The sequence below is a fragment of the Coturnix japonica genome, chromosome 2 (assembly GCF_054131305.1).
Source record: "Coturnix japonica strain WE chromosome 2, WE-NBRP24, whole genome shotgun sequence".
Classification (NCBI taxonomy): Eukaryota; Metazoa; Chordata; class Aves; order Galliformes; family Phasianidae; genus Coturnix; species Coturnix japonica.
The window spans coordinates 68819494-68832651 of record NC_140664.1 but is presented as its reverse complement, the minus strand read 5'-3'; the positions used below and the strand labels follow the sequence as shown (position 1 = coordinate 68832651).

Genomic DNA, 13158 nt, shown 5'->3' with positions numbered 1-13158 from the left:
TTGTTATTTTATGATGCTTTACTTGTGTTTTCAAAAGAAAACTTTGATAACAGGGCGTGACTAAGTACAAAATGAATGGAGATGCTTTGGATTTAGGACAGCAGACAGTTTAACTCAGCTAATGCCTGCTTACAGCTAGAAAGTTTTCTGGGCATCTGCAGCCACCACATCACTTGCGAGGAATGTGGAGAGTAGGTGGACAAGAACCTGACTGACTGCCTTGCACTTTCTACTGGGACCTACTTGTTGAAACTTATTGGTACCTTTTGCTCTCAGGTAGTCACTGAAAGTAATGTGATTTCCTTTGGGAAAACATCTTCCCCAGGCAGTCAATAGAGAAGTATGGATCTGTTCTTAAAATTCCAGATGCATCTTCATGCTCTGTACACTGTATATGGAATCAGTAGCAACTTAGTGTGGTATGTGAATATTTTGATCTGATGTCCTCTTTTGTTCTCTGTTTTTAGAGCAGTACAGAGAGAAATAGAAGCAAGATATCCAGTCATTTATCATTAGTTGAAAATGAGATCCAAAAGGAAAAGGTTTTACTAAGGGTATAAGCCATCCCAGCTACATTTTTGTTCATGGATACCACGTGATGTCATGTGGTTTTGAATTTAATAATATCTTTATTTGTAGCTACATGTAGCTTACATATCTACTTATCAATGAAATGCTACTAAGTGAGGAAATCAGACAGTAAAGTTTATTCTTGTTACACAAGTAATTTACAGAATTTCAAACACCAAGAAAATGGCACTAATAGTTGCAGACAGACCTCACACAAGCTTGCCTCAAAATTATTGATGATCCTGGTGCTGTACAATGTGGCTTTTTGTAAGGTTTGCAATGAAAAGTGGCAAAGCAACAGGAAAACTGTGATGAATGGTTTCAGTGAGTAATGCAGCCCAGAGGTACTTAGCAATTGCTGTCATGGATTAGGCGGCATTTCAAAACTTTAAGATAGTTGTCGATTTTGTGGGAATCTCTGCGGAAGCAATGCAACAGGTTGTAAAAAGCAAAGAGTCTGGAGTCCTCATCAGCAAGTTGCAGGGATGGAAGGCCGTCCCACTGAGAGTAAATTTCATTTCCACCATCGCCAGAATGAACCTAGAGAGACATAATCATACTGTAAGAGATGATAATCAATCTGACTGGGTGTAGCACAGAGAATTAAGAAATATTGGCCTTGAGGGGCACTAGTTAGTAGTGTACAGCTTGTAAAGTATTTCTTGTTATGGCTCCCTTTGTTCTGTATAGTGTTCTATATATCCTCAAGCAGATTTTGATTGAATTTCCACCAGATATTTCAATTTATTTCCTTAAAATTTGTAAGCTTAGCTGTCAATGTTCTTAGATCTAGTGTGTTAGAAATATCTAATGGAACTAGACTTTGCAGATAAATCAAATGTTCCTTTGTGCATGGATGCATTAATGGCATCTCTTTTTGGCTTCCTCCACATTAAAGTCATTGTAAGCACTTGTTTTTAGAACTTCTTTGTGTCTCCAGCTTTGCCACAGTGCATTTCTTAGGTGATCTCTCACATACATGCTGCCTTATAGACCACGCTACCAGGAAAATCTCTTATTTTTGTATGCCACTAAAGAAAAAACAGAAAGGCAATAAAAGCTGTGACTGATACAATGACCTCTAATGCTAGAAAGCTACATGCAGGGACTTGTGGAATGAGCTAGAATCCAAGGTGAAGATTGGTTGAAGTCTCCTCTTTTGCAAGAAGCAATAATACATTTTCTCACATCATAGAAATCTACCCTTTATAGTAGGAATGAATCCTGTGCCTAGTGGTACTGGCGTATCTTTCTTATTTTACATAAACTATATTTTGTGAATGCACACAGAGGAATAACTGCAAAGCTTCTTTCACTTAGTTTAACCAAATGGGAAAAACAAACAAACAAACAAACAAACAAACAAAACAGATCTTCAATCACTCAAAAAGATGGTTTGATGCTAATGAATTTTCTAATCTTGTCTTCTACCTCCTTCTACAGAAAGGGGTTCCCTTCAGTAAATAACGTGAAAGAGAAGGTGGTGACAGTATAACTGTAGCAGCACTTGTCTTCTACTGTTATCTTGGATCCTCACCTTTTTATACCTGGATATGGAATAGAGATGTACTTGATTACATTGATAAATGCATTTGTGGCCTGAATGGGATAAGGTTTCTGAGTAAAAAGACACCAAAATGAAACAGAGAAACAATGTGTAACCCAGCAGAAGATGGTAGATACAGGGATGGTGGTACTCTTTATGCTACTGGCCTGCTCTAAAGCAAAATCCAGCAAAATCAGAACTATCTATTAACATATAGCTCACTGACAGAATGATATATAGGGACTACTGAAGGCCCCTTTAAAAATAAACAGGCTAGAGCTGATTTTATTCAAGAAGGCTTTTTGATCAACTGCTGATAATAAGGGGTATGGGTTTTATCAAACAGGCTTGTTTTCAAAGTCTCCAAGCATGGGGGGAGCCAACTCAGACTTATAGTTCCAAAGAACTGGTGTGGTGGGACTACAGAAACAAAAGATACTTTGTTATGTATGACCATAGTAGGCCAAACTCCCAGAACAGTTATAAAGACAGTATTTATTTCCAAAAACTATAATCAATACCTACATGTATATAGACTTATAAGCTTATGAATACCTATAAATATGTGGATGTGAATTAAAACCGACACATTGTACACAAATTTGAAAATTTAAAATGCCCAAAGATTGAATTAAGGTTTCCTATTCTGATGATTACACCTTCTCTGGAAGCAGGACTGAGAGTATGTTGTGTTACGCTGTACAAGTCACATCATGTCTTTTTAGAAATCACAAGGGAGCAGAAAAAGCTATAGCTGAATCTGAGAACTTTTCAGCTGTCTTATCTCCCTTTTTTTCCCCCTCCTTATCTACTGCTTTCTTTCCTCTTCCAAGAAGAGGGATTCAGAAACTGCACATGGCTTCTTTGCACCAATAGGCTGGAAGGACTGTAAGGATAATGCTTACCCGCCCAACTATTTTCTCCATTCCTTCTAGAAGCCTCTTGTTTTGCTCCTCAATCTCTACAGCCTTCCAGAGGATGGTATCTGGAGCTTCTTTGATTCTTTGCACTTCAGAGGCCAGATGGATCAGAGGATCATTCCAGGAACGCAGCACTCCAAGTACTAAATTCAGTAGGTCTTCGTGCTGGTCATCCACATTAAAAAAATGTAGTTAAAATAGGAAGGCTGTATTCTGGCAGCAATAGGAAGCAATTAAAGCAATGTCCTCCAATGCAGAAATTTAAGCCCTATCTTAGACATCTCTTAGCAATTTTTGATATTTGTTTTTCTTGTATGCAATATTAGCACAGTTATAGTAATGTGGAAAATATCTATGAACCTTCTCCATTTTACAAGCTAGTAGGCAGAACTGTATTTCATCTGTCTGCCAAAAAAAAAAAAAAAAGTGAAAAATTTAATCTGATTTTAATGAACATTTTATGATCCCATGATTTTTTTTAAATTTATTTATTTAAGTTTAGCATGGAATGGAAAATGGAAATTATTGTTAACCACTAAATAGCTTTTATTACTTCTGCATAACTCATCTGCCTCCCCCTTTGAACAATGGTGCTTCTAGCAATAGCTCTCTGATTTTGAAAATTGTTCTTTCTTGTGGGCAAATGAAAATTCATAAAGCTTATGGTTATGGTAATGTTCAACCAATTCTTCTTTGCTAGATACTCTGCATCTGAACACAACCAGACTTTTCATATACCCAGATGGTTATAATGGCACTGCAAGGCTGACTATTACTGTGAAACTGATAAAAATTTCTCCCTGACACATTCACGTTCATACACCTGTGCCTCCTTTTTTTTTTTTTTTTCTTTTTTTCCTTTTATTTTTTCTCCAGGGTATTTTCAAGTTTTATCTGTGAGCATAGGCTGAACAAGACTATCTTCATTTTTGCTTAAGTTTGTCATTATTAAATTGATGTATGTACAGGTTTCTCTTTGCAACTAGTTTGCAGTATTTTACTCTAGGGTCTTCGTATTTCATTGATGATGTGACTATTTTTGCCTTCTGGTTACTGCGAAACTATATATGTAGCATTTTCTAGGTAATATCACCGTCCTCAGTTCCTTTAAAGCATTTCTCTTTGCCTACATACAGTGTTCACTATATAGCCAGTGTATTTTTAAGTTTGTTATAGTTGTCTATAACATATTTTAAGACAATGTTCAGAGCTTGTAGAGTTCTGAATACTATACAAGGAAACTAACAGGCTTTGCTCCATGAGGTTAGGTTGTAATTGGAAGTAAGATGCAATGTCTGGAAACAACATAGAGAAAAAGAGAAATGAGTCACTGATATTATATATTCTGCACAGTCTGAAACTTAGTAACTGAAAATGTCTTTTGGTGCTTTCCTCTTTCTGGCTTTTTTTTTTTTTTTTAAATCATTCTAAACAATCTGATTTCCTTCTGTCTCTGTCTGTCCCCTCTAGTCTTTCTCCTCCCTCTTTTTTTTTTCCCCCCACATTCTATCTCACATTCATTGGCATTAGACATAAGACTTACATGAATCTGCTGAGCTTGCTCCTTATCTTCAGGAGTGGTTAAAGAGGAAGTGTGGCAGCCATTAACAGCTTTTGTAATGAAACCCCGACCCTGAGCATAGCGTTCATCCTGCAGATCAGCAAGGAGAGGAAAGTAAGATTTTTTATATGAATAAGATGAACAGCTATTCAAACACTATACTAACTTGTTGTTCCATTGCTTTTGGTCTCAAGTTGCACTAGGGGTGATTTAGGTTGAATATCAGGACAAACGTCTTTACAGAAAGGCTTGTTAAGCACTGGAATAGGCTCTCCAGAGAGGTGGTTGAGTCACCATCCCTGAATGTGTTTAAAAACTGTTTGCATGTGGTGCTCAAGGACGTGATTAAGCAGAGGGTTGTTAGAGTTAGGGTAGTATGGTTAGGTTGTGGTTGGACTTGATGATCTTCAAGGTCTTTTTCAACCTGTGCAATTCTATAATTCTGTGATTCTATCACTCCTTTTATTCTGTAAAGGTCAGAAGTTTCTGGTGAGTATTCACAATTAAACAAACACAAATGTTTCACACTTATAGAGTGCTAGGAAAATTGTACCTTTTACTAGAATATTGGGGATCTTAGGTCAGGACTGTAAATCACCTTTGGGACTATGTTATGCTTGATCCCTGGAGGCATGCAAGGTCAAGCTGGATGAGGCCCTGGGCAGCCTGATCTAATAGTTGTCAGACCTGCCCATAGCGGTGGGGTTAGAGTCTGATGATCTTTAAGATCTCTTCTTACCTAAGCCATTCTATGATTCCATGATCACTGTCTATGCCACAGTCATATTTGTTTACATATTTTAAATTATCATATATTAACATGTTTGTGCTCAAAGAATACTGAACTGGATTTTGCATGTCCTCATTCCAAGGAAAATAGAAAGTACTTACAAATTCATTGAATATTTCTGAAGAGAGGTAGTGTATGTAGTGTGAAAGTTTAACTGCCCGATCAAAAAGTTCCGCAAGGGACATCTGACAGTTGACAGATCCACTGGGGCAGATTGGCAAGGAGGTCACTCCTTCCTTGGTCAAAAGCATGTTGGACACCAGAAGAACCGCCAGCAACAAACCTGTTCAAGTTTGGAACAAACCAAAATGGGAACATACTGACACAAGCGTGCATTTGAGAATAGCTGTCAGAGGCAGATGTTCAGGATTCAGGGATGCTGGCTTTGCTCAGACACATGGCTCAGAATACCCAATGTGCTGACTCTTGAAAATAAACAGATGATGAAAACACTTCTTAGATTATTCTTTCTCCCTTCCATCATCCTACCTGTACAGCAGAACCTCCTACAGAGATTGAGGAGACACTGTAACCTGTGTAACAGTTCACTATATTCCAAAATCTCTACCTATTGTGCCTGACTTTATTACATAATTATAAATGAAAAAAAGAAAATCAAACTTCTTCTATAGAAAATAGGTTCCTTCTTTTGCAAATATCTGGTATTGAAATTAATTTTGTGGGAAGGCTTTGATTGTCTTGATTTCTTATTCTATAAATAAGAAAACTCAAGACTTGTTGGTTTAGAAAGTTAAAAGTGATTCTGAAATCATTTACTTCAGAATTATTCGGTTGCTTCTCGACTCTGTGAATAATGACTTTAAGTCATTGCCTTCTGACCAGTGTTGTGAGTAGTGGAGCAGTCAGAATCCAGTCTTTTGTGGGCAAGTATCATATCCTTCAAGTCAATTTTCTGTGACTTTGCTCTGAATAAAGAGAGGATAGGATCAAGCTGCCTTCTAGTTCCAAGAACCGAACACTAGAATTTGAGGTGAAGGCAAGCTTTGCCACTATTGCAAAACTGAGAGGCTGGAAAACCTTAGTTTCTAGAGTTGTTACCCTTCAGCTTCTTCTTAATTCAGTGAAAACTTAAACACAGAAGTTATCAGACAGTGAATGGCAAAAGTCTTACCTTTCAGTGAAGCCCCTCTGTTGCCCATGGTAGGGATTCTGTGAGATGACTTGCTCTACCAGAAAGAAGTCTCAATACCTGCTCTTACTTTCTGCACATCAGATTTATATACACCATCCGGGGTCCATTTTTGCATACATTCAGCAGGTCGTGGAGTTTACCTCGATAATTACAAACATCAAATTGTCTCTCTTCCACATTCATATTCAATACTTGGTTGTGTTTCTTTTTTTTGTTGTTGTTGTTTCTTTTTTGTTGTTTGTTTTTCGTTGGTGGTGGTGGTGGGGTTTTTTTGGTGTTTTGTTTTTTTTTTTTCTTTTGTTGTTGTTTTTTTTTTGTTTTGTTTTGTTTTGTTGTTGTTTTTGTTTTTGTTTTAAGTAACTACGAGTGGAAATTTAATTAAAAATTTCAGTTGTGGGATGCTGAGTACGGCTGGATGAAGAGAACATCAAAATTTTGGCCTGAATTAGTTGTAGATGCCACTGATCCTTGAAAGCTTCAGTTATCAATTCTGAGACTATTATCCTCTATGTTTACAAAATGTTGTTCTTCCTTCCTTGTCTCTTCACCCTCCAATGCTAAAATTCTAGCTATTTCTGGAAAAGAAAAAATATTTTACAATTTCTACAGTAAGAGAAACAACAGGAATTGTACTGAAGTTGATCTGGAGAATGTGAATGGAGGCTTCTGGAAAAACAGGTCATTATTATATGTAGTGTTACAGATATGACATTCTGTGTGTTTGTCTCCACATAGCTAAAAAGATATTATATACCACATATCATGATATAACTGGTATTGGGGATGCAATATGTTGAGAAACATGGACAGTTGTTATTAAAAAGTAATGATTTGTAACAACAAAGAGGAAGAAGTTGTATGCTTACTGTTAAATCATAAACATTTTGTGATTAAATCAGCAGTATTTTGAAAACTTGTGAACCATGAAATCATTTCCTATATATGAAAATTCTTTGCGTAAAAGATGTACATGTCCACCATAATCAAAGTATACGCTGTCGTAATCAGTGGAATCTGATTCCTGATTTAATGTGTCTGTGGTAATCTGCAACCTAGCTTCAGCAGGTTGGCCCTGTTTTCTTGTTGTGTGTGGTTTATCTGCACGAATATGTTAGCAAATGCGTAATCTCTCATCTGTTTCTCAGATGCATTTATCCACGAAAAGACCTTCTAAATTAGATTATCATAATGAATAAGGTATACAGTGTTAATGAATTTTCTTGCCTCTAGACAACATGTTCTGTACATGTGGAACAGGTATGTGTATAATCCTGAATCCTCCATTATTTTGTGACTGTGGGTGTGATTTTCAAAGCTTTAAGAAACAAAACCCACAAGATGCTTTCCTGTGTTACTGTCATGCTTTGGCAGGGTGGTTGGGTTAGATGGTCTCTAGAGGTTTCTTCCAACCCCGACAGTTCTGTGATTCCATGAAGGGAGAAAAAAGGTAGACCTTTTTTACTGCATGCATTAGTACAGGTTAGGGGCTGACCTGCTGGAGGGGTGCTCTCCTGAGAAGATCTAGATGTCCTGGTAGACAACAGGTTGACTGTGGGCTAGCAGTGTGCCCTTGTGGCCAACAGGACCAGTGGTATCGTGAGGTGAGAATGTTGTCAGCAGGTCGAGGGAGGTGATTCTCCCCCTCTACTCTGTACTGATGAGGCCATATCTGGAGTACTGTGTCCAGTTCTTGGCCCCTCACTTGAAGAAAATCAGGGAACTACTGAAACGAGTCCAGTGGGAGACCAGATATGACTGGGAGCCTGGAGCATCTCCCTTATGAGGAAAGGCCTAGAGACCTGGGGCCACGCACCCTGGAGAAGACTGAGTGGATGTCATCAATGCTTATAGATATCTAAAAAGATGAGACTGGGGTCAGGCTTTTTGGTGATGCCAAGTGACAGAACAAGGGGCTACAGGCATAAACTGTAACACAGGAAGTTCCACATGAACATGAGAAAACACTTTACTTTTAGGGTGACAGAGCACTGGAACAAGCTGTCCAGACAGATTATTGAATCTCCTATGGATATACTCAAAATCTGCCTGAACAGTTTCCTGTACAGCCTACTATAGGGAACATGCACTAGCAGGGGACTTTGGACTCAGTGATCTCCAGGATGTGCCTTCCAGTCCCTATGATTCTGTGATTTAGGGGGTAAAGCATGAAAGACATGGAAGACACTGGGAAGCAATAAAGGGAGATGCCTCAGCAGTAAACTAGAACTGGTAGTAAGTAGTCTACATATTCTAAGATCTAGGGTGATTTCTAGGACAGTTTGTTCTGTTTAGAGTTTGGATCTGGTTTGGAAATTGAGGCCTTACCATGTACATGAAGTAGCTGCCTCCAGCTGAGATAAGTGTAATCTGATCAAGGCACTAAGAACATGGCCACAGCCAAAACGGCAGAATGGATGGTGGAAAGATAGTTGCCTTCTAAACCACAGATGCATGGTTTGTGCTCTTGATTGAATTCATCTTCTCTACCCAAGATATTACAAGTAAGACTGAAAGATTCTTGTGTCTTAGAATGCTAGAGGAGTCCTGTGAATAAAAGGAACAAGCATTTCTCAACTCATCATTTCCTCTTTCATTTACGACTTCACTTTTCTTCTCATTTTGAGGAGTTGGTAAGTAATACCAAAATAAAACACAGACTTTATTAATATCAGGGATTAGATAACAAAGGAAGGCATTCATAAGGGTAGGAGGTAAAATGCCTGGGCTCCCCCTACAATTATCAAAGGGAGAAGCATCAGCTAAAGTCAGGATCCTCATATGACTTATGTTCTAGAAAAGCCTGTCTCTTGCTCTGTAAAAGGAAAACAAGTACCCTAAATGTAGATCAAAATGTGATTTATATGAAATCATTACATGATGTTTTAATTAAATTATTCCACCACATAATTACATACATTACTTTTCTCTTGTGCCTTTCATCCTGAAATGCTTTACAAACATGAATGGAATAAAATTCTCAGCAGTTAAGAATCATTGGCAGAAGGACAGAAGAAACTCTCAGCAAAGTACGTAAATGTAAAAGTAAATTTCTTTTTTCAGGTGTGAGAACTAACGTAGAGGTTAAGATGTTTATTCATAGCTGCACAGGAAGGGAAAAAAAATTCCATATTCCCAGACCTGTACTTTGAATAAAGACTTTGACTAATCTTCCTTACAAGTATGAAAAGAAAGCAAAGATGAGAGAAGAGGATGAAGATGAAAATTATGACAACAAAAAATAAATAGGTCCAAATATTAAATTTCTTGTATAAATTAAGAATTGAATTCTATTTAAAAGCTTAAAAAATCCTGAAAAGTAGCTGAAAATAACACCCCTCTTCCTTATAAAACTGTCCATGGGTTATGTCCTCTAAAGGATTTATCTGTGCCTATCTTCTCCAAAATGTTCCCCGATACTTGTTAAAGGAAGTTGATCTTTGCTCTTAGTAGCCTCCTACTTCTGAGCATACCTCAGGACAGCAATGCAGAAAGATAGACAAGCGTCAGAACCAGAAGGGAATTTTTCTAGAACTTAACAAAGAATGGCTGTGAAGAGCTGTATTTTTCTTTCTTCTGTCTTTCACATTTACCTTAGGAATTGAAATGAATTGATATTTTCTAAGTTATCATGATCCTTTTATCTTCAGAGGCTTTTATCGAAGCAAAATTATTAGACTGCTACCAACCAATGGATGTTTGCTGAACATAAATGGAGACCAAACAATGTATGTAAGCACAGTGAGGTGGTGTATGGAGTGTTTCAGCAGTGTCTACAGTGCCCATAGATCAGCTCTGCACGTGTAGAATTTTATGAGACCAGCATGCAGGCTCTTGTTCATGAATGACAAAAATGCATAGCTCATGGTGGTGACTATGTTGAAAAGCAGTGATTTGTAGCTGAGATTTTCCTCTATCAAATAAAGTTATTGTGCTCCTTGCACTGGTTGAAGTTTCCATGGAAATAAATAAATAGGCGACATTACTTTTGAAATGCCCTACATATGTAAGTCTTAGCTCGTGGTTAGAGCTTCACAGACATTACATGTGATGTATTGATATTACAGATAAAAGCATTCTGTGATCATTTAGCAATAATCCTATCTATCCTTTGCATATCAGATGGCTGGCCATGCATTTGACTGTCACATTTTGATTCAGAACTATTGATAAGTACCTAAAGATTGAATGTTCTGATCCTATTTTTTATTTTAATTAAATTTCTTGTGGTATGTAAATTGTTGTGGCTGAATGATACCTGTTGCAGAGGAATGAAAGATCTTTTCCAGGTTATTTGCGAAATGCTTCCTTTTAAGGAGGGGAACTGAGAAGTGGGAAATGCTGTTTGATTTTGTTTTTTTTCTGAGCTGGAAGTATATTTAATAACATAACATGAGTTAATACAGAAATTTGAAACTCCAAATTTTTGGCTATGTTTTTAAAGGATGACCCCTATGTTATGAATTCAGATGACTGAGCATGCCGAAGGGAATTTGCAAATAAATTTCTCTGCATTATATGAACATTTTACTCATCTGTTGTGCAGGATCTGTGATCCTAATTTGCCTATGTGATTTGGAGTCAAAAGACTGAAAATGTAGTTCTTGTTTTCCTTTTGTAGAATAGTTTATTGTTACCCAATCAACTTAATTGAATGGTTAGCTTTGAAAATAAACAATGTTAAATCTGGATCAAAAACAAACCCTCAGAGAACTTTAATGTTTTAAATGTGGAAAATATAATCTGAGTAGGAAAGTAAGTAATATATTTGCAATCTAGATAGTTCCAAATGACAAATGTTCTTGCTTTTGTTTGTTTGTTTGCTTGTTTTCCTAATTACTCCCCCTAAAGTCCATTAAACTGTTATACAAAATTCAAGTGGTTTCCAAAGATTCTCTAAAACAAGGGCTTCTCCTCTCCCTTTTCTTCATCTAGGGAATAAGAGAATTTAAACAGCATTATCTCTGAGTGTTTGTTTCAGCAGAAACAGCAAAATGCATGTTGAACAATTTCTTAGCATGATGTATGCATGAAGAGATCTGCTAGTAAAATATAGATAAGAACATAAGGGAAAATGGTTCCATATGGACAAAAAAGATGGAAATCTTTGGAAGAATTTCAGTTTATTTTTAATCTAAGTTCTACTATGATTTCAGAAGTAGACATAAAAAGGAAATGGAAAGATATGTTTCAAAAATCATTTGTTAGCAGTGCCGTTATGATGACATACAGCCAAATGCACCATGAAATATTGTGTGGATTCCAAATAGAATTTCGGCTAATAATCACCAGAAAAACAGTGGAATTAACAAAAAGCAAAGCAAAAAGCTTCTGCATATTGATCTTAATACTTGATGTTGTTTACAGTGTGTGGCTCTGTGCTCACTGATGTTTTATCTGTTTATTGTCCAGTTTGAGTTAATACTACTCTTTGTCCTGTCACCACACTTTGTGACAATGAATCCTTTTCCAGTTTCCTTGAATGCCTCCATTTGTTACTATGAAGTGTCCCCGGAGCCCTCTCTTCTCTGGCCTCAATAACCCCAGACCCCCTAGTCTGTCTCCACAGGAGAAATTCTTCAGCTGACTATCCTTGCACCATCCTCTGGATCCACTTCAACAGGTTCATGTCCTTCTTGTGTTGGAGGCCCCAGACTTGTACACAGTTCTTCTGGCAGTGTAAGTTTGATCTGGATCACACATAACTACATTATGTCACTAGCTGAATTTTCTAGAGACCATGTTCTGATACTTTTGCTGGCTTGTACTTGATACCAGGTTTATTTGATTGGTGAAAGATGAAAAGGGCAATGAAGCTGGTGAGTGCTCTGGAGCACAAGTCTTACAAGAAGGGATTGGGGGAATATGGCTTGATTAGTCTGGAGGAGAGGAGGCTCAGGGGAGACCTTTTTGGTCTCCACAACTATCTGAAAAGAGATTGTGGCAAAGTGGGAGTTGGCCTTTTCTCCTGTGTAACTAACAATAGAAGGAGAAGGACTGGCCTCATGTTATGCCCGAGGAGGTTCAGGCTGGATATTAGGAAAAATTTCTTCTCTGAAAGGGTGGTCAGGCATTGGATCAGGCTGCCTACAGAGATGGTATGGTCACCATCCCTAGAGGAGTTCAAGTAACATTTAGATATGGTGCTAAGCAATGTGGTTTGTTGGGTAAATATTGTTGGTAAGTGCATATTTGTACTGGATGGTCTTGGAGGTCCTTTCCAACCTTGGTGATTCTATGATTCAATGGATAACAATCTGACAACTGCTATGACAAATTTATTCTACAGAAATTTTTGTATAAATATGAAATGGTAGAATGAGCTTGTGCTGGCTGTTTGCTTTTTCAGAGCTAACAAACCATTGATTTTAAGAGTAAAGACAAATAAAGGGGAATATACTTTGAATAGACTCCTGGGGAGCATTGCTGTACATTTGAGGACCTGAGAAGTTGTGCCAGTTTTTTCTGTCCAATTACAGTCCTGTTCTCATTTTGTGATGGTGGGTTTATACACTTGGCCACATTTAGATTGATTTCCAAAGTTGTAAAGTTTAGTTGTAAAGCATTCAGTTTTACTATAATTTAAGTACTTACACATTTTGACCCATAGGATGCATTTAC

General features: G+C 37.4%; 1 protein-coding gene across 1 annotated transcript; it reads right to left on the bottom strand.

Annotated features, from left to right (window-relative positions):
- Nucleotides 1–684: 684 nt before the first annotated feature.
- On the bottom strand, nt 685–6599 carry PRL (prolactin). Its single transcript, XM_015854762.3, has 5 exons — nt 6520–6599; nt 5489–5670; nt 4580–4687; nt 3022–3201; nt 685–1110 (listed from the first exon to the last, which is right to left on the bottom strand). The coding sequence occupies exons 1-5, from the start codon at nt 6545–6547 to the stop codon at nt 919–921; spliced, it is 690 nt and encodes a 229-aa protein (XP_015710248.2). The 5' UTR covers nt 6548–6599; the 3' UTR covers nt 685–918.
- Nucleotides 6600–13158: the final 6559 nt, after the last annotated feature.

Bases quoted from the DNA above. Each gene is read 5' to 3' on its own strand.
- PRL (XM_015854762.3), bottom strand. From the start codon at position 6,547: ATGGGCAACAGAGGGGCTTCACTGAAAG. The intron at 5,671-6,519 runs GTAAGACTTTTG...AAACTTGAACAG, and splicing joins CAGAGGGGCTTCACTGAAAG to GTTTGTTGCTGGCGGTTCTT. The intron at 1,111-3,021 runs GTAAGCATTATC...ATGTCTCTCTAG, and splicing joins TGGAGAAAATAGTTGGGCGG to GTTCATTCTGGCGATGGTGG.